Genomic DNA, 22400 nt, shown 5'->3' with positions numbered 1-22400 from the left:
CTCATAAAGCTCAAAAGTTGGCAAAGGCATCTAGTATGCACTCATACAATTTTGTTTTCTTTATCATACATCGCAGGACACAGAGCCATAGTAGTAACTATATGTGTATATAGGCACCTTCAGGTGATGGACACTGGCACACCCAAGACAGGACGTTCACTCCCTATATAATCCCTCCTCTTACCAGGAGTACCTCAAGTTTTTCGCAAGTGTCTAAGGTGTTGGTCACAGTTAAAAATGTGCTCTAGGTGAGTTTTGCTGGCAGGATCCTTTTCTTTGGATTGAAACCAGCCTGTACAAACCGGATACATCCAAAGTGCCACTGAGGCCAAAGTGGAGGGTACCTGAGCCTTGTATAGGAAGAACGAGTTTTTGCCTGTAATGCCTCTCTTTGGAGGGCTGGACCCTGCGACCCAATGCTTTGGTCATGCTCACATTACCATAAAGTTTTCCTGGTTGGGTGCTATACGGGTCCAAGGGAGTGGAACCCCATTAAAAAGGGACCAGATCCTTGAAGGTTTGTTAAACATATCCCGCCGTGATGGGTGAAGATTGGATCTGTCTGATAACAGCAGAATCCTGCGGCGGGGATAAGGTAAGTGAAGAAGCCTAGGAACTGTAAAAAATCTGCATAGGATTTTCTTCTGTGAGTGGAATGTTGTAATGCCTAAAATCTCAACTAGAGGGTGTAAACGCACATACCTTATTACGTTGCTTCTCAGCTAACTCTGTGTCAGAAGCAGACAGTATGTTGGGTCTCAGCCATCAGGAGCAATTTATGGGGGGGGAGGGGGGAGTCCTATAGGGAAAGTTAGCAAGTGGGTAAACCTTACTGCAGCTTCTCCCCCCTGGAAAGGGAAGAAGGGGTTGGAGGCTACAACAGCCTGTTTGTGCCCCCCTGCCCCCCCCCCGTCTGGGGGTTGTGGCAGCTTTCCATATGTTTTTTCCTCCTTAGTATCCCTCTTAGTCCTCCCCCTACCTCACATGGAATCTGCTGAAAGGCAGATCTGAATGGCGGCGCGCATGGGAATTGGGAAATTTTTAAATAATGGAGGGGCATGTTAGAGGACAGAGGGGGCGTGGCTTAGAACTGCGCCGTTTAGGGAAAACAATGTCCACGTGATTTACACAACGCAGGCGCAGAGCTCAGAAAGCAGACCTCTGTCAGTTTGCAGCTTAGAGCCGGGCAGGCAAGGCACAGGAGTGGTGGGAGCATGTAAGAGGGATGATACAGGCATTCCCAAAGGGAACACATTTCACTCAGCATCAGGCTGAACTTTATTAGCAGCATTTTTTATTTACTAGACTATAGTTCAACAAGTGGTGCATTTATTTCTCTGCATTTGTGCTTAGGACTATGCCTCCCAAAAAGGCCAGTGCAAACACCTCTGACACCTCAAAAAAGGTACCTAAAGTATCACCCCCCAGGCACTAAGGATTCTACTCATGCCTCCACATTGTCATCTTCTTCTGAAGTACCAGAAGTGACTAGCCAGGGTGAGCCAGTGGGAGCGATGGGAGTTGCTGCTGGCATCTCAGCCACTGTTTACGTAACTGAAGATGCTTTTTCCTCTGCCCTGCTGGGGCTATCGGCTTTAATCTCATCCTCCATCCAAAGGGAGAGGAAACATGGTAGATCCGCCTCTCCCACCTTAGACCCTTTATCAAGGGAACAGTGGGTGCAGGTTGAGGTATTAACTTCGGGGGATCAGGAGGAAAGACAATCCAATGACTTTCTTTTCTGAGGAATCAACGGGACAAGAACCCTTTTCAGCCTCTCAATCTCAGAAATTGCTGGTACAATCTCTTACAGAGATGGTTTGTTCCACTTTCAAGCTGCCCCTAACTGAGTCAGCTGAAAGTTCTGTTTCTCCCTTGGGTTCCTTAAAACCTCCGCAGGCTTTGTATGCGTTTGGCACTTGTGCTGGTGCGCATGATCCTGCGGTTATAGGATTGGTCAGTTGAAGCACCATGCAAAAGTCTCCTGACTGGTTTTCCTTTTCATGGGGATGATTTGGACAAATACATCCAAAGGATTTCAAGTGAGAAAGGTACTCATTTGCCAGTCAAAAGAAGGAATAAACGCCGTTTATTTAAGCAGACTCTTTCTCCAGGGCCAGGGGCATCTGCCTCTAGGCATTCACGATGGCCTCCGCCATCAGAGTCTAGAGGAAAGCCTCAGGGTCAGGCCCAGGCACAAAAGAAGTCCTGGGGACAGCATACTGCAAAATAGAATTCTAAAGCCTCATTATGGAGGGGTGCCCCCACTCGCAGAGGTGGGGGGAAGACTTCTGCAGTTCTCAGAAGTCTGGCAGGAGGAAATGTAATGCCTCATACACACGATAGGACTTTGTACAAACTTTCCCTTGGATTTTTGTACAAAGGGCATCGGCCCTGAACTTGTATTGCATACACACAGCAGGACTTTTTCAGCCAACTTTCACCAAATCATGTGGTTTTTCTGCTCTTTACCGCCACCTTTGGTCAACTTCTGTATTGTTGTCTGATCTTTTGCATTGGTTCTGAGCATGCCTGTTTGTACTTTGTACAAAAGTCCTATGGTTTTCTGTACACACAATCAGACTTTGCTCCATCGGACTTTTGTTGCCAGAAAGTTTGTCCGTTCGCACAGCCAACAAAAGTCCGATGAAAACCAAAAAAGTTTGTCCGATGGAGCGTACACACAGTCGGATGTTGCTCCAAAACAGCTAATTTGCATGTTTGTTGTCAAAAAGTCTGATCGTGTGTATGGGCCTTAAGACAGATGGGTCGTCTCCACAATAGCTGTAAACTGGAGTTTGGAGAGTTTCCACCGGCTCGTTTTCTGAGGTCAAACATTCCCAAAGATCTAGGGAATAGACAATCTATGTTTCGGGCATTGGACCGATTGCTGGCTCAAGGGGTGATCTTGCAAATCCCCATAGAAGAGCAAGGTTTGGGGTTCTATTCAAACCTCTTCACGGTACAAAAACCGAATGGAGATCTCCGACCCATTCTAGATCTCAAAAATCAGAAAATGGGTTCCTGAAGGTCCGCTCTTTTCGCATGGAGTCTATTAGGTCTGTGCTTTTTATCTGACAAGGAGGGGAACTTCTGGTGTCCATCGACATCAGGGATGCATATCTGCATGTTCCTATATTTCCTGCTCACCAAAGGTTTCTGTGGCTTTCAGGTAGAACAGCATAATTTTCAGTTTTTAGCCTTGCCCTTCGGGCTTGCTACAGCACCCTGGGTATTTACAAAGATTCTGGCTCCACCTATAGCCAGGCTAGGGTTGCAGGGCATAACAGTCTTGGCGTACCTGGATGATCTATTGCTAATAGACCGGTCGGTGGCCCACTTGGAGCAGAGCATGCGCATTACAACCAAATACCTGGAAAATTTAGGTTGGATTCTCAACCTAGACAAGTCTTCCTTGTAACCACTAAAAAGGCTGGAGTACTTAGGTCTGATCATAGACATAACTCAGATAAGGTGTTTTTGCTTCAGGCAAAGATCAACGCCATACGAGAGCTGGTGCAAGATGGTCAGGTCGAAGAGAGATCCCTCCATTTGCCTTTGTATGAAGTTGTTAGGAAAGATGGTGGCTTCATTCAAAACAGTTCCCTATGCCCAGTTCCATTCCAGACTGCTGCAAAACGGTATCCTGTCTGCTTGGAACAAAAGGGTCCAAGCTTTAGATTTACCAGATTTTTGTTTTTTTGATGAACCATTTTAAAATGTAGATCTGTGGGTGGTGCAGCATAGTGACATAAGGCTATATGTCATGGGCTTTCTGGATAGTCCAAACAAGCAGTCATAATATATGATAAGCTTACAATTTGTGTTGGAAAAATCCATCAAATCAATGCTGGTGCACAAACTCCACACTGCGCAATCACTGCAGTGCTTCTCGGCCGGGGTCTCCGATGAATAAACGTGGTACCGCCCACACCCAGGCATCTACCGCTGCGCATCATTCTCTCTGCTCTGCTGAGGTCAGCTCCTGTTGCTGACATCTGTTCCGATATTGGCGCCATTTTAAACTAGGTGATGGGGATGGTCCAGAGTTAAAGATAGTCAGCGCGGAACCTATTCCAGAGGATAGTATTGGGGGCATTAGTGGTAGGCTGACCAAAGCACATAAACCCAAGGTAAGTATATCAGCAAATCCTAGTTGCAATCTCGGAACACCCAATATCAGGATAATATGTGACCGGTCTAATCTATATGGCATGTTCACCAATGCCAGGAGCCTGGTGGACAAGATGGATGAACTAGAGATACTGTTGTATGAGGGGGATTTGGATTTTGTGGGAATTTGAGACCTGGTTCAACAGCTTTCATGATTGGTTGGCAAACATTCAAGGGTCTACCCTTTATCGCAAGGATAGAGAGGTTAAAAAGGGGGGAGGGGTATGCCTATATATCAAGAATAACGTACAGGTGAATGTGAGAGATGACATCACTAAGGGAGCTAGAGAGGAGGTGGAATCATTATGGGTAGAGCTCCAAAGGATGAAGCTAAGGGAAAAATAATACTGGGAGTATGCTATAAGTGTTATCATTATGGGGGATGTTAACTATCCAGACATAGACTGGGCGGAGGGAACCACGCATTCATCTAAGGCTCGCCAGTTCCTAAATGTCTTGCAGGACAATTCTATGGGTCAGATGGTAGACGCACAAACTAAAAATAACTAGAAATAAAGCGTTACTGGATCTACTGATTACCAACAATACATGCCTGATCACGGATGTGGAAATACGGGGAAATTTAGGTAAAAACAGCAATCACAGGTCAATTGACTTCAGTATAAATCACACAAATACAAGTTTGAGGGATCATCAGCATTCAGACTTTATAAAGAAGGCAACAGGAAATGTAAGGGTGCAATAAGGACGGCTAAGATAGAACATGAAAGACGCATAGCGGAGGAGAGCAAAAAAAATACCAAGAAATTCTTTAAGTATGTAAACAGTAAAAAAGGGAGGACAGACCATATTGGCCCCATAAAGAATGAGGAACGACATCTGGTTACAAAGGATGGGGAGATGGTGAAGGTATTGAATTTATTCTTCTCCTCAGTCTTCATGAGGGAATCGGGGGGGCTTCAGTAACCAAAACTACAGTGTTTATCCTCATGACACATCACAGGAAGCACCTCCATGGTTAACAGAGGGCAGAATTAAAATCAGACTTGGGAAACTTAACATTGATAAATCACCAGGACCAGAAGGCTTGCACCCAAGAGTACTTAGGGAACTCAGTCAAGTAATTGCCAGACAAGTGTTCCTAATTTTTACTGACAGTCTACTGACTGAAATGGTACCAGCTGATTGGAGAAAAGCGTAGCACCAATATTTATAAAAGACCCAAAATACATGGGATTACAGACCAGTTAGCCTAACATCAATAGTATGTAAACTCTTGGAGGGGATGATAAGGGACTATATACAAGATTTTAGTAATGAGAACGCTATCATTAACAGTAATCAGTATGGATTCATGAAGAATCGTTCTTGCCAAACCAATCTATTAACATTCTATGAGGAGGTGAGTTGCCATCTAGATAAAGGAAAGGCCCGTGGACGTGGTACATCTGGATTTTGCAAAAAGCATTTGACATAGTTCCCCATAAACGTTTACTGTACAAAATAAGGTTCGTTGGCATGGACCATAGGGTGAGTACCTGTATTGAAAACTGGCTACAAGGGCGAGTTCAGAGGGTGGTGATAAATGGAGAGTACTCGGAATGGTCAGGGGTGGGTAGTGGGGTCCCCCAGGGTTCTGTGCTGGGACCAATCCTATTTAATTTGTTCATAAACAACCTGGAGGATGGGATAAACAGTTCACTCTTTGTATTTGTGGACGATACTAAGCTAAGCAGGGCACTGACTTCTCCACAGGATGTGGAAACCTTGCAAGAAGATCTGAACAAATTAATAGGGTGGGCAACTACATGGCAAATGAGGTTTAATGGAGAAAAATGTAAATGCATTTAGGTGGCAAAAATATGAAGGCAATCTATACACTGGGGGGGAGAACCTCTGGGGGAATCTAGGATGGAAAAGGACCTGGGGGGTCCTAGTAGATGATAGGCTCAGCAATGGCATGCAATGCCAAGCTGCTGCTAACAATGCAAACAGAATATTGGCATGCATTAAAAAGGGGATCAACTCCAGAGATAAAACGATAATTCTCCCACTCTACAAGACTCTGGTCTAGCCGCACCTAGAGTATGCTGTCCAGTTCTGGGCATCGGTCCTCGGGGAGGATGTACTGTAAATGAAACGAGTACAAAGAAGGGCAACAAAGCTAATAAAGGGTCTGGAGGATATTTGTTATGAGGAAAGGTTGCGAGCACTGAAATTATTCTCTCTGGAGGAGAAATGCTTGAGAGGGGATATGATTTTAATATACAAATACCATACTGGTGACCCCACAATAGGGATAAAAAATTTTCGCAGAAGGGAGTTTAAGAAGACTCGTGGCCACTCATTAAAATGAGAAGAAAAGAGGTTTAACAGTAAACTACAAAGAGTGTTCTTTACTGTAAGAGAGCAAGGATGTGGAATTCCCTTCCACAGGCGATGTTCTCATCAGGAAGCATCGATAGTTTCAAGAAACTATTAGATAAGCACCTGAATGACTGCAACATACATGGATATACAATGTAATACTGACATATAATCATACATGGGTTGGACTTTTTTTAAACCTCGCCTACTATGTAACTATGTATTTGCATTCCACGTTGGTTCCAAAGGCTTCTCCTCCGGTTTAGGCTACATCCCGGGGACATCCGAAAAAATCATGGTAATCCAGGCTGGAGACCACGATTCTATATACGATTTAGCATGAAGCTCTACTTTCCAGAATTGGGGGTAGAGATGAAGCTGGCTTGGAGTACTATGAAGGGCCAAGTCTCTGTTTTATTGATCTTATTTCAAAGATGGCTTGCTTCGCATTCTTTGGTCTGGGTTTTTATGCAAGTGGTGATGCGGCTTAATCCTCCAGTTAGATCGCCTTTAAACCCTTGGGACTTGAACTTAGTCTTGTCAGTGTTGCAAAAACAGCCCTTTGAACCAGCACAGCATACCCCCTTATTCATTCAGACAAGGAAATTGGTGTTCCTGGTTGTTATATCCTCAGCAAGGAGGGTTTCGGAATTAGTGGCTCTTTCTTGGAAAGAGCCATATTTAATTATTCACGAGGACAGGGTCGTTTTTGCATCCTCGTCCTAGTTTTCTGCCTAAGGTGGTCTCAGGTTTTCACCCGAACCAAGATATTGTCCTACCATTGTTTTTTTCAAAACCATGTTCTAGGGGAGAAAAGCCACTACATTATCTTGATGTGGCAAGAGCATTCAAGGTCTATTTAAAGACGACTGCTCAGATCCGGAAGACTGATTTGTGCTGCCAGAAGGTCCTAGGGAAGGATAGGCAGTGTCGAAATTCACTATTTCTAAATGGATTTGGCAAGTTATAATTCAGGCCTATGGATTAAAAGGTAAGATTCCGTCTTTTCAAGTCAAGGCGCACTCTACCAGAGCAGTTAGCACTTCTTGGGCAGTGCATCACCAGGCCTCCATGACTCAGATTGGTAAGGCCGCAGCTTGATCTTCAGTACATACATTCACCAGGTTTTATCAGGTTGATGTAAAAAAGCATGAGGAAATTGCCTTTGGGCGCAGTGTGCTGCAGGCAGCAGTATAGGTCCTCAAGTCTGTGGGAGCCCTGTGGGTTGTGTCTCCCTCCGCTCAAGTAGCATTTCTATGGGACGTCCCATATAGTTACTACTATGGCTCTGTGTGCGGTGATGTATGATAAAGAAAATAGGATTTTTATAACAGCTTACCTGTAAAATCCCTTTCTTGGAGTACATCATGGGACACAGAGGTCCCTCCCCTCTTTTGGGATTCGTGTATATTGCTTTGTTACAAAAACTGAGGTACTCCTGGTAAGAGGAGGGGTTATATAGGGAGTGAACTTCCTGTCTTGGGTGTGCCAATGTCCATCACCTGAAGGTGCCTATATACGCATATAGTTACTACTATGGCTCTGTGTCCCGTGATGTACTCCAAAAAAATGATTTTACAGGTAAGCTGAAGGTCTGATCAACATAACTTTAATTGCGGATAATACATTGTGGTTTGCCTCAGACGGACTGATATGAATTGTTGGATATGGGAGCTATGGTATATTTAAATATGAAAGGGAGAGAACTGTCAGTTATTAGAGAAAGAGCTCTGTCTCTGATGTTCTTTATCTGCCCTGGACGAATATGCTGTTCTTAGGCACGTACTCTGACTATTGTACATTGTTTTGTCCTTTTGCATTTTGTCTTGGTATGTCACATTCTTCTAATCCCTATGTATTAAAATTACATAGGGATTAGAAGACTGTCAAAAAAAGGTCTGAGAGACACTTTGGGAGCTATGACTTGGGTACATCACAGAGCCAAATGTACTCCTCCAGGCCGGTATTTCTGATGAAGACAAGACACTGCCTGAATCTGCATCTCTGAGAAACCTATACATGTCAGTGGTGACACAGAATATCTATAACGGCTCCTGTCAGTTTACATTTGAAATTGATTTGAACCAGCTTGTGTTCCTATGACTGACTTTATGTAGAAATTAATTGTTCAAAAATTAAAAAAGGCCTTGAGGTGAATAATGCAGGTCCTCAATGCACTTTCTGTTGGCTTGTGTCACCCTTGTATTTTTTTGGTAACCTCCATAGGCCTTCCATTCTAATGTCTTATATTTGAGACATATGGTGTAGGTTGGCATATATAATTCTCCTAGTTAACAGTAAAATGTTTGCTCTCTTGCTTAATATAGGTCTTTAAAGAAGGATCATCTTGTAAGGCTTTTCAAAACACATGAAACATTGGTAACAATTAAAGTGGATATCTGTTCTCAAGAATGCAGATACATCAGGCCTTATGTGACCTCCAAAGCCTTATTTGGTGCAGGGCCTGAGCCTTGCTTCATCCTCTTCAGCCAGAAAATATATGCAAATTTCTTTTTTCTTTCAAAGATTAATATTTGACATGGATTTTCTTCACGGTGCTGCTAAAAAAAAGCTCACTGAACAGAGGCAGCCAAATACTAAATATCCTGTGACAGTGGCATTCCCTGGGCTGTCTAGCAATGTCCCATCATGACATTTGAGTGATAAATACAGCAATGAATATCCTTTTATAGTTATCTCAAACTCAATAAATAATTGCCTTCTTTTTGGAAGAGCATTTGTCTCGGTAGATTAGATACAGTAGCAACAACTAGCATAGGATTTTTTTTAAGTATGTTGCCAGAAAAAGTAACAATAAAGGGGAGAGAGCCTGAGATAAATGTGTAGTGTGAGTGTAAGATGGTGATAGTGTTGTCTTCGTAGAAGAAAAATGGAATAAATCAGAGTTTTTCTGGGTCAATTCACCCTGGTCTTATTGCCAAGTCATACAAAAAGATAAAAAATAAATACATCTGAACTTGTCTACCTTCGAATGCACTTTAAAATCTAAAGCCTGGGTTTAGCTCAGCAATTTATACAGCTTCTATGAATGAAACACAAACAGTCCTTTCATCTGCCTGTCCTCCATTTATAGATCGTGTTTCATTCATAGAAGCTTTAGTTTGGCCTCTATGACTGGAGAAGCTGAGTGGATAAGGGCAGAAGGGCAGGCATAGTTGGTCACTCTTGAAGAAGGCCTTGGACAGCTCCTCAGTTCTGTTAAGCCGTGCATCCCCAGAATCTTCTTTTTTTTTGGGGGGGGGGGGGCATCAGAGGAAAAAGATTACTAGAACTTGAAGAAAGAAGCACAAGGGAAATATCACTGAAGGTAAGTAATGTCTCTTGTGCTTGTTTTCTTCTTTTTGTTTTGTTTTTTCATTTAATTAAAATTAGGATTTTACACCCAATGCCAATAAAATGTTACATAGTAAGTGAGTTTGAAAAAAGACACAAGTCCATCAAGTCCAACCTATGTGTGTGATTATAAGTCAGTATTACATCGTATATCCCTGTATATTGTGATCGTTCAGGTGCTTATCTAATAGTTTTTTGAAACTATTGACGTCCCTTGCTGAGACCACCATCCGGGGAAGGGAATTCCACATCCCTACCGCTCTTACAGTAAAGTACCCTCTACGTAGTTAAAGATTAAACCTCTTTTCTTCTCATTTTAATGAGTGGCCTTATTAAACTCCCTTCCTTGAAAAAGTGTTATCCTTATTGTGGGGTCATCGGTATGTTAGTTTTACATAGAATGATGAAAGGTTGGAACTTGCATGTGTTCCATTTCTGTCTGATACCCATCACCTAAGCAGGAAGTGAGAAAAAGAACTCCCACATATGAACAATGACAGGAATAAAATCCTGGCAGAGGTTCTAAATCTTCCTGCTTCTACTATAAAAATTAAATAAATAAATACATTTGTGTTGCCTGTTTACCCATTTAGGGGATTTTCCTTTCTGTTCTGTCTGACACACACTTAATGTGACAGGAATTGGGGAGATTTTGCCTTCTTGTATCAGTCTGAAACCTGTGAGACAGAGATTTCTACCAAATAAAATTAATAAAAAGCGGGTAGTGTTTCCTTCCACAATTTATTCAAAAGCTAATAAAACAAATTACGAGTGGAGAGTAGAGGTCGACCGATATGGGTTTTTCTCTGGCCGATGCCGATGCCGATATTTAGAAATCATGGCGGCCGATAGCCGATATATGATGCCGATTTTTTTGGGCCGATATGTTAGGCCGATTTTATTTTATTTATTTATTTATTTTTAATCCCCCTTGATCTAACACACCTTTCCCACTGGGGCGTTTTAAGGCGCTTTTGGGCTAAAAATAGCGCCTGTAAAGTGCCTGTAAAATGGCTCCCCTGCAGTCTGTGTGAAAGACAGAGTGCTTTCACACTGAGGCGATGCACTAGCAGGATCTTAAAAAAAAGTCCTGCAAGCAGCACGTTTGGAGTGGTGTATACCGCTCATCCACCACTCCTGCCCATTGATATGAATGGGCACCACTGCCGAAGCGCATGCAATGCGATTTGGCAGCGGTGCTTCATGGGCGCATTTAACCTCTTCCTTGGCCGCTAGCTGGGTTATATGTGCCCCACTAGCAGCCAAATAGTACCGCTAAAATGATGGTAAAGAGCCGCTAAAACTTGCGTTTTACCATCAACGCCTGCCCGCTCCAGTGTGAAAGCAGTCTTCATAAACATTTATTAAACAAAACAAACCTCCAATCAGTTTACTTGTATGTATGATTTAGATAAAATATATATATTAAATAAAAATAGGTAGTCAAAACTTTTGGACAAAAAAAAAAAAAATGGGCTAACTTTACTGTTTTTATTTTATTTTTATTTTTTAAATGGTGTATTTTTTTCCCAAAAAAATGCATTTGAAAGACCTCTGTGCAAATGCCGTGTGACATAAAAAAATATATATAATTTTTGGGGGGTCTAAGTGATTTTCTGGCAGAAAATACAGGATTTTTACTTGTAAGCAACAAGTGTCAGAAAAGATTTAGTCTTTAAATGGTTAAACTGAGAACTTCTACACACAGAGATGACTTAATTCATTCAAGTGTAAACATTGTATCTTTCTGTTCTTTCCTTGGCAGCCTGCCCAGAGTGGAGGAAAGGGTTGCTATGACGACTCAGTCAACTTAGACCATTCTATACAGAAGTCATTTCAAAGTCCCGCTGTAGTTCTAAATCGGCTTTTTATCAGCACAAATCGGCCGATGCCGATTATTTAAAAAACGGCAAATATCGGCCGATATATCGGCCGGCCGATATATCGGTCGACCTCTAGTGGAGAGACACATCCCTTATAAAGAATAACAAGCATAGTTGCCTGGAACAGCCCAGGATCCAGGACTGTCCTGCTGAAGTGGAATTGCACTTTTCACTCACTTTTCCAGCAAACCAGGCAATTTCCAGGTATTACAGCTGGCCAAGGTAACTGCAAGAAGACTGCAACTTTTCCTAAGCAGAGTTCTGGAATTGGTACCTCACTATTTCTAACCCTAAATCACACTAAAAATAGATGCTACATGTCACTCCAATCAATTGTGTATATTTACCATGTTTTAGAAATGGAAGACAAATAAAATATAAACCTAACTTTTTGTTTTCTTGGTGTTGTAGGAAAAAAGAGTTGTAAGTGAGAATTGGAATAGCTCTGACAGCGAAAACGAGCAGAGATTAACTGTGCATGTGGGAAAAGAAGTGCAGCTTGCCGTTACCGTGGACAGTAAAGTTGAGGTTAGCTGCAGTAATTTTTTTTTCAAATTGAGGTTAAACAACTTTTATTGTATTGCTAATAGATGCATGCTGTTTGTGGAAGCATGTTTAGGTTTTCTCCTTCACCCCTTTAAGACAGGGGTCTCAAACCAGCGGCCTTCCAGCTGTATTGAAACTCCAAGTCCCATGTGGCATTGCAAGGCTGACAATTACAAGTATGATTCCCACAGGCAGAGGCATGATGGTACTTGTAGTTTTGCAACAGCTGGAGGGCCACCAGTTTGAGACCCCTGCTTTAAGAAAAACAGAGAATATTAGTCCTTCCCACAGCGTTGGATTTTAGTGTTCCTAGGCCCTAGCCTTGCCAATTGCACTATACCATAGCGTTGCATGCTTACTTGTGCATAGTAATTACAGAAGTTATTTTCAATGGCAATGAACCAATATGTGCCTGTGCAATGACCTGTTGTCATGTATATGATTGGACTGATCTTTGGCAGCATTGTGGAACAGGAGAAAGAAGTGACATGTAGGCGCCAGGTGGTGTATTTGACAAGCCAGGACAAAAACGGTGGATGTAGGAGTAGTGTTGCAATTCTGGGACACTGCTTGAGGTCTGAGGTGAGGGACTTTTGTGATTTTAGTGTAAAAAATATTTTAAAGTGGTTGTAAACCTCATACATGAAATGTGAACAACGCATATCCCTCTATAGTGTGTATTTGTGTAATTAAGAACACTAATGCCCTGTAAACACGGTCGGACTTTCCGACAACAAAATCCATCTGATTTTTTCCGACGGATATTGGCCCAAACTTGTCTAGCATACACACAGTCGCATAAAGTTGTCGGAAAATCCGACCGCTCTGAACGTGGTGACGTAGAATACGTACGATGGGACTATTATTACTCTGAGCTTGTGTGGCACTTTGTCCATTGGAATTGTCTACACACGATCGGAATTGAAACAATCGGATTTTGTTGTCGGAAAATTTTAGATCCAGTGCTCAAACTCTGTGTCGGAAATTCAGACGGAAAAAGTCTGATGGAGCCCACACACATGATCGGATTTTCCGACAACACGATCCGATCGCACATTTTCTGTCGGAGAGTCCGACCCCGTGTACGAGGCATAAGTGTCTACTGCTTTGTTCCTCTGCTGTCTGCTGGTGTCACATCTGACAAGTTTTCCGGAGACCAAGAGCAGAAAGGTGACGGGGGAGGTTCCAATCAGCTAACAGAGATCTCACTGATCTCTGCAGAGTGTTATTTCAGCTCTCTGCCCCCTCCACCCAGTCATTTTACTGGGTATATGTAAGGCTTTACAACCACTTTAGTGTCTTCTTCCTATTTTCTTTATTAATAAAGTCCACTTTAAAGGAAATCCACTTTCCCCTTTCTTTGCGGATGAGTAGAAATTAGTAGAAATTCCATCTCTGCCTGTATGATTTAACCACTTGACCACTGGGCACTTAAACACCCTTAATACCCAGACCAATTTTCAGCTTTTGGTGCTCTCACATTTTGAATGACAATTACTCAGTCATGCAACACTGGACCTATATGAAATTTTTGTCCTTTTTTTCACACAAATAGAGCTTTCTTTTGGTGGTATTTAATCACCGCTCGGTTTTTTATTTTTTGTGCTATAAAAGAAAAAATACCGAAAATTCTGTAAAATTTTTTATTTTTCTTTGTTTCTGTTATAAAATTTAGCAGATTAGTAATTTTTTCTTCATAAATTTTTGCCAAAATTTATACTACTACATATCTTTGGTAAAAATAAGTACAAATTGGTGGATATTATTTGGTCTTTGTGAAAGTTATAGAGTCCACAAGCTATGGTGCCAATATCTGAAAATTGATCACACCTGAAGTACTGACGGCCTATTTCAATTCTTGAGACCCTAACATGCCAGAAAAGTACAAATACCCCCCAAATGACCCCTTTTTGGAAAGAAGACATTCCAATGTATTTAGTAAGAGGCATGATGAGTTTTTTTAAAGTTGTAATTTTTTCCCACAATTCTTTGAAAAATCAAGATTTTTTTTACTTTTTTTTTTTTTTAACAAAATTGTCATATTATCAGTTTATTTCTCACACACAGCATATGCATACCACAAATTACACCCCAAAACACATTCTGCTATTACTCCCGAGTACGGCAATATCACATGTGTGAGACTTACACAGCGTGGCCACATACAGAGGCCCAACATGCAGGGAGCGCCATCAGGCGTTCTGGAGCACCCAGAACAATTCTGACATTTCTCTCCTACATGTAAAAATCATCATTTATTTGCTAGAAAATTACATAGAATCCCAAAACATTATATATGTTTTTTTTAGCAAACACCCTGGAGAATACAATGGTGGTCGTTGCTTTTTATCTCGCATGGTATTTGCGCAGCAATTTTTCAAATGCTTTTTTTGGGGAAAAAACTGTTTTGTGCTTAAAAAAAAAAAAAAATACAGTAAAGTTAGCCCAATTTTTGCATAATGTGAAAGATGAAGTTATGCTGAGTAAATAGATACCCAACATGTCACTCTTCAAAATTGCACACGCTCGTGGAATGGCGCCAAACGTCGCTACTTAAAAATCCCCATAGGCAACGCTTTCATTTTTTTTTTTTTTACTGGTTATATGTTTTGAGTTACAGAGGAGGTCTAGGGCTAGAATTATTGCTCTTGCTCTAACGTTCACAGCGATACCTCACATGTGCGGTTTGAACACCGTTTTCATATGTGGGCGGGACTTGCGTATGCGTTCGCTTCTGCATGCGAGCACATGGGGACAGGGGCGCTTTAAAAAAAAAATTATTTTTTTTATTGTTCATTTTACTTTACTTTATTTTAGTTTGACATTTTTTCCCCCAAAAATTAATTTTTTGATCACTTTTATTCCTATTACAAGGAATGTAAACATCCCTTGTAATAGGAATATGACATGACAGGTCCTCTTTACAGTGAGATATGGGCTCAATAAGACCCTACATCTCACCTCTAGGCTGGAAAGCCTGAAATAAAAAAATAAAAAAGATTCTGGCTTTGATCGTATTGGCGAGTCGGTAGACGCACCAGAGGGCGGCGGGAGGGGGGGGATGTTTATGGCTGGGTATTGCAGGGTATCACTGACTATGGCTGGCTATTGCAAGGTATCACCGACTATGGCTGGGTATTGCAGGGTATCACCGACTATGGCTGGGTATTGCAAGGTATCACCGACTATGGCTGGGTATTGCAGGGTATCTCTGAGTATGGCAATTTATGGCAGGGTATTGCAGAGTATTGGCAGGGTATAGCAGAGTATTGGCTGGAATTTTATTGCAGAGTATTGGCGGGTGTTGCGGAGTATTGGCGGGTGTTGCGGAGTATTGGCGGGTGTTGCAGAGTATTGGCGGAGTGTTTGCTGGTACTGCAGAGTATTGCAGGGTATTTGCTGGTACTGCAGAGTATTGCAGGGTATTTGCTGGTACTGCAGAGTATTGCAGGGTATTGCAGAGTAATGGCAGGGAATTGAGGGGTTAAATTTCGGTGAGCAGTGATGTGGGCACTGCAGATGCAGCCCACAGCGCTGCTGACACCGATCTCTTCCCCCTCCGCTGTACCGATCGGTACAGAGAGGGGGAGGGAGGAACCAGCGTCATAACATGACGCCGGTTTGTTTACAAGTGATCACTCTGTCATTTGACGGAGCGATCACGTATTAAACGGCCGCGATGAGTGGCCGTTTACCGTGATCCGGCGGTCACGGATGTTCTCGAGTGCGCGCCCCAGGGGGCGCGTGAGAGCGGAATTCTGGGAAGACGTTATATGACGGCCTCCCAGAGTTAAACAACCACCCTGTAGCCGTCATTCGGCTATGGGCCGGTTGTTAAGTGGTTAAGCTCCGCTCATGTCCACATTACTTTCGTTCTAAGTCTGTTCTTGCCCCTTCTTGGTCATTGATTGCTTGTTTTTAGTTAGTATATATTAGTAACTGCAATGTTTTTCTCTTTTGCAGGGAAAGAAAGTAATTAATAAGAAGAGTGAGCAAGACTGCATACTGGTGACAAACAAGGCTCCGAATCTGACTATGGAAGAAGTGGATCATCTGTTTTCATTTGGTAGAGGACGTCGTATGCAGATAGCAATTGCCATGGAACAAGTATGTCTTTCTGATGGTTGTGCTAAAAGCATCTTTTGAGTTTTTTTGTGGTCAAATATTTCTCAGAAAAAGGATTTGTACAGCCAGCACCTTCTCCATAGAAATGGACAAACATTTAAAGAAAGTGATTGTTGATAGTGTTTTTTATAAAACATTTGGAAGTTCTGAACAACCTTTAGAACTGAGCTGGTCTCACACCAGGACAATCTGTGTTTGCTGTATTTGCACACCTGTACCTTTCAGTAACAAAATGGCAGTTTACATATTTGCCTAGTTACGAGTTAGGTATGTTGGTGTTTTAAAGCCGGACTACATAGAAAATGCTCGATCCACTGATAATACCTATAAGCACTGTTTTACCTGGCGGTGAACTGTATTTCTGCCCACCCGGTTTGGGTCTAGCTCTGCCCCATAGCACAGCCCTGTTTAGCAGTAAGGGGACCTTATCCTCTATTGAAGTTTCATTGCAGGACATTGAAATGTCTCGTTTTGCCCCTTTGTCTTCTCCCTCTGTAAGCTCTGCAGTGCAGACTGTACAGTAGACTGCAAAAAGCTGCCACTAAGGTAAATTCAGCTACTTGCTCTCCTTTCTTTTAAAAAATAAATTTCACAGTTTGATACTTATGAACAGTATGCAAAGGAGCAAGGGGTTTGCTTTCTATTAGTAAAATCGCTGATGTATTTTTTTAACCTGCCGTAAAATAATTATAATTGTTCAGTATTCTGATTGGTTGCTTAGGGTAATATATTTATTTAAGCAACTCAATGCCATAAAAATAGTGTATACAAAAACATCATGTGAAAATCAATTCATCAAAAGATAACATTTGGATAAAGTGCACGGTACAAAATAAGTCCAAATGAGAAGTGATCAGTGCAAGACCATTCTTGAAATGTGTATATTGCCTTCTTGTGTAAACGTATACCACTCCACACCCGAGTGCACACCCAACTCGCAAACTGCATTCCAACAGGTAAGACCTCCGATATGGAGACCTGGCTGCACCTTTTTGGGAGAGATCCCTGCTGGGGTAGATGGATGGCACACTCCAGGACACAAAATAAGGGATTCCCCAGAACACTCCACAGGGGAATGTAGAGATAAAGGAGAAACTCATAGTGTTAAACTTCCCCAATTTATTAAAAAGAATACTACTCGCACAAGAAAGATAAAATCAGGAATTTAGACAAATCATCACCCTAGCTAGCATGATTCCTTCACAGCTGTAGCTCCATCTGATAGGACGCCATCCAGGAGTATAGGAGTATATCAGTGATGATATTCAAGGTATTAGTACCAAAACCAAAAATACAGGATGCACTTTGCTGAAAACCGAAAATTACAGTTTTTAAAAAATATTTATATTTTTATATATAATTGTATTCAACTTTTTAATTCACATTATCAATTTAAATTAATGTGAATTTATTGTTGGCCATTATTGGCAGCTTTAGTGGAAGAAATGCTCAAGAAAAATGCAGTCTACAGTCTCCAACCATCTCTTGTATCATGTCTACAATCTCTTAAACGTAAACACATTGCTAACAGTATTAGCCAAATTTCCATTTGGTGCACCTCTAGCAGACATGATACAGGAGATTATCAGAGACTGCAGACATGACACAAGCGATGGTCAGAGACTGCAGACATGACACAAGCGATGGTCAGAGACTGCAGACATGACACAAGCGATGGTCAGAGACTGCAGACATGACACAAGCGATGGTCAGAGACTGCAGACTTCATACAAGAGATGATCAGAGACTGCAGACATGACACAAGCGATGGTCAGAGACTGCAGACTTCATACAAGAGATGGTCAGAGACTGCAGACATGATACAAGTGATGGTCAGAGACTGCAGACATAATACAAGCGATGGTCAGAGACTGCAGACATGACACAAGCGATGGTCAGAGACTGCAGACATGACACAAGCGATGGTCAGAGACTGCAGACATGACACAAGCGATGGTCAGAGACTGCAGACATGACACAAGCGATGGTCAGAGACTGCAGACTTCATACAAGAGATGATCAGAGACTGCAGACATGACACAAGCGATGGTCAGAGACTGCAGACATGACACAAGCGATGGTCAGAGACTGCAGACATGACACAAGCGATGGTCAGAGACTGCAGACTTCATACAAGAGATGATCAGAGACTGCAGACATGACACAAGCGATGGTCAGAGACTGCAGACTTCATACAAGAGATGGTCAGAGACTGCAGACATGATACAAGTGATGGTCAGAGACTGCAGACATAATACAAGCGATGGTCAGAGACTGCAGACATGACACAAGCGATGGTCAGAGACTGCAGACATGACACAAGCGATGGTCAGAGACTGCAGACTTCATACAAGAGATGATCAGAGACTGCAGACATGACACAAGCGATGGTCAGAGACTGCAGACTTCATACAAGAGATGGTCAGAGACTGCAGACATGACACAAGCGATGGTCAGAGACTGCAGATATGACACAAGCGATGGTCAGAGACTGCAGACATGACACAAGCGATGGTCAGAGACTGCAGACATGACACAAGCGATGGTCAGAGACTGCAGATGTGAAAAAAGAGGTCAATGCAGCCTCATCATGACCCATCAAATGCAGCCTCACCAGTGCCCATCAGATGCAGCCTCACTAGTGCTTGGTAGCGTGATCTCCCGCTTTGTCACAGAGCTAGATTTGAATTGCCGGGTGGGCGCTTTAACAAAATCCCCCCCCTCCTTTGACACACTGATTTAATTTCCCGTCATTGCATCAGTGTGTCGTCTATCACAAGAGCCAGTCTAGGAGGAAAGACATTGTTAAATTGTTAAATCCAGCTCCGTGACACAGTGGGAGCTCGCCGTGCCAGGATAACATCTATGGCACCTGGCCAGACCGCCCCCCTTTTCGGCACCTTTTTTTCTTACGGCCGCATGCTGCAAAAACACAATTTTTGGCCGATATGTTTTGGTGGTCCAGATTTTGGTGCACCTCTAGTATTTATGTACACACAACACATTCTGATGTAGTTATCTAACCAAACAGCTTTTGGGACACGATGCTGGCGGCCATATTGGCTAAGCTCAAACTCTAGGGGCCAGCCATATCTTTTTGGATCAGCTGCCAATTTGCCATGGTCCATGAATACAGATTGGGACAAAAGAGCCGAAGATGGCAAAAAAATATTTACATGGGCAGTAAATAGCGACTACTGAGCAGTGTGTCAAAAGAAAAGGTTTTTTTTTCCCCTAAGTGGACTTTATAGGCAACATATATTAAACAATATCAAAAAAGTATGAAAATAGAAAAATATTTAACGTTATAAAAAAAATTTTTTTTATAGACATGAAACAACCACATGCGTTTCCAGATTCCTTCCTCAAGGGTACAGAAAAAGGAGGGATTCATCTAAAGTATAAAATATATAATCAATTAACTTTGAATTTAACATTTATCCACATATACAGTTTCCAGTAATACGTACTTACATAATGGTGAAAGGTGAAGAAATTTTCAAAGTTTCATTCATCAACAAAATTGCAGACAAAACACGCATATGACAGGTATGCCAGTGATAGGCGAGGTGGACAAACTTGAGATGGGCGAGGCAGACAAAGAAAAAAATATAATAGAAACTGGAGGTTGGTGTCATCAAAAAAGGGGGTAAACCAGTTTATTTCTCATGCCCTACACGCTGGGCCAAACCCCTGAACATACTGAAGCCTGGCGAGGAAACCCCTATAAAAATAATAGAGTATGGCAAATTGTAAAAACAGGATCCACATAAAAAGCTAGGTGTCATATGTATGGTATAGTTGTGTTTAAATGCAAAAAGCATAATACAGTATAGAAAGAATAGATCTGTCACGCATTAGGTGGTAGTATGAAAGCCATGGAGACATTTCTATGGGAAAAGGGATATATTCAATTACATTAAGAACAAACTGAAATACAATTACAAAAAAACATTTTGCATAGTAAGACAACAATTACCCTCAATAAATGTATATATGGTTAATCAAAACAAAAAATAAATAAAAAGGAGAGGATCTATTGTGGACAATTAACCCAAAATTCCTAGCTGAAAAATTATTTATGATTCAATTAAATATTAGTTCACTTTTCCATCCCTCCTGAAGAAAACCCTTCAAGAAAGGGTTTGAAACATATGGCCTCGTTGAGGCCTGGGGGCATGGTTGCATTGAGTTGGTAAATCCACCTTCGTTCCATCTGGAAGAGGGTCTTATTCCAGTCCCCTCCCCTTGAGTCCAGATGTATCCTATCCAAGATCAAAAATGTTATCTTGGGGAACTTGCCACCATGTACCTGAGATGCATGGCGTCCAAGGGGAAGGTCCGTCTTGCATATCTGCATACTGCGGATATGCCTATAAGCCCTCCTCCAGAATTCTAACTTCGTTTTTCCTACATAAAAGCAGGTGCGCGAGCACTGCAACAGGTAGATGACTCCTGCAGTACGACAATTTGCAAAATGCTTTGGATAAAAAGTTCTTCCATTGGGAAGTATCGGATTTTTTGACGTAAGCATGTATTTGCAATAGTTGCATGTACCGCACATAAATGTGCCTTTGTACTTGCAGTGTTCCCTGGTCGACTCGTTTTTAAACTCGCTGCTGGTGATTTTATCGCTGATAGAGGTTTTTTTGGGACCAATTGTCCTAAAGTTGGATCTAGTGTCAACATGTGCCAACATTTTTCAACAATTTTCCTAATTTGGTTTTGTTGTTGATTGAATCTGGTAATGATCCTCAATTCGTCATAAATATCATGATGTGCTTTGTTAGTATGTAGTAGATTATTTCTAGATTTCATTATGGCCTTTTTATATGACCTTTTTAAAGAGGCATGCAAATAGAACTGAGCACTGTGTCCGACTAAGAACAATAAAAAAACAAAGAGGGGGAGGGGAAGAGTTGGGACTTTAAATGAGGCATTGAATATAACAATTCAACTACCTCCATCCCTGGTTCAATATAAAAAAAGAATATTTTATGTTGGGACTTTAAATGAAGCATAGCTGCACAGTAGGTATGCAAGGACATGTCTGAAATTAATTGGTTTAGTTATAAGATTCAGAAAGTTTAAAGTAATAACATCATAAACAATAAGTATCAATAGGTTATATTTACATATAAGTATATATACAAGCGCATATTGCAACATGATTTACAATAGTAATCAACATCTTGATGAAATCCATAATTGTAAAAAGAGCAAAAATAGTCTTCCATTAGTTGAAGCATATGACATTGTAGATAAAATAAGGGGGGGGGGGAAATTTCAGACAAATGCTTGCAGATGGTAGCATAAAAGCTATAAGAACAATAAAAGTTTAAAAACGGAGTTAAATCTAGGGGGTTAATAAACCATATAAGGTTAAAGAAAAACAAGCTGAAATATGAAAAAACAAAACAAAAACGTCCTCTGGAGCCAAACTTGAACCTCACAACTTGTATGAGAGTCAAGAAAATCACCCTAGCAACAAGTTATAATTGGCAAAAAAACACTATATTTTGTACTCTTTGCTATAATAAATATCCCCATTTTTTGAAAAAAACAAATGTTCCCGTTTAAGCCGATATGTATTCTTATTTTTGGTAAAAAAAAAAATCGCAATAAGTGTATACTGATTGGTTTGCGCAAAAGTTATAGCGTCTACAAAATAGGGGATAGATTTATAGCATTTTTATTATTATTTTTTACTACTAATGGCATTGATCTGCATTTTTTATCGGGACTGCGTCATTATGGCGGACACGTTGGACACTTTTGACACGTTTTTGGGACCATTGGCATTTATACAGCGATTAGTGTTATAAAAATGCACTGATTACTGTAAAAATGTCACTGGCAGGGAAGGGGTTAACACTAGGGGGCGATCAAGGTGTTAAGTGTGTCCTAGGGAGTGATTCTAACTGAGCGGGGAAATAAGAACTCACTATCTGTCACGCCTCACAGAACAGGGATTTATGTGTTTACACACAC

The 22400-nt window shown here is 41.5% G+C and overlaps 1 protein-coding gene across 11 annotated transcripts in view; it reads left to right on the top strand.

Annotated features, from left to right (window-relative positions):
• The window catches only part of CCDC9B (coiled-coil domain containing 9B), a 354785-nt gene that overhangs the window by 67229 nt on the left and 265156 nt on the right, over window positions 1-22400 (top strand). For 10 of the 11 annotated variants that reach the window (XR_013264897.1, XR_013264895.1, XR_013264896.1 and 7 more), the window contains 2 exons: window positions 12150-12266; window positions 16248-16391. Coding sequence is in view for 8 of the 11 variants with exons in the window: in XM_077464872.1 (XP_077320998.1) it covers window positions 12150-12266; window positions 16248-16391 (261 nt within the window). In the remaining 3 variants the exon portion in view is untranslated. The remainder of the gene's footprint in view (window positions 1-12149; window positions 12267-16247; window positions 16392-22400) is intronic. The other variant, XM_077464874.1, reaches the window with a different exon arrangement.

Source organism: Lithobates pipiens, unplaced genomic scaffold, assembly GCF_037356315.1.
Source record: "Lithobates pipiens isolate NorthernLeopardFrog02 unplaced genomic scaffold, aLitPip1_a1.2 Scaffold_30, whole genome shotgun sequence".
Classification (NCBI taxonomy): Eukaryota; Metazoa; Chordata; class Amphibia; order Anura; family Ranidae; genus Lithobates; species Lithobates pipiens.
This window is presented reverse-complemented; position numbering and strand designations above follow the sequence as displayed.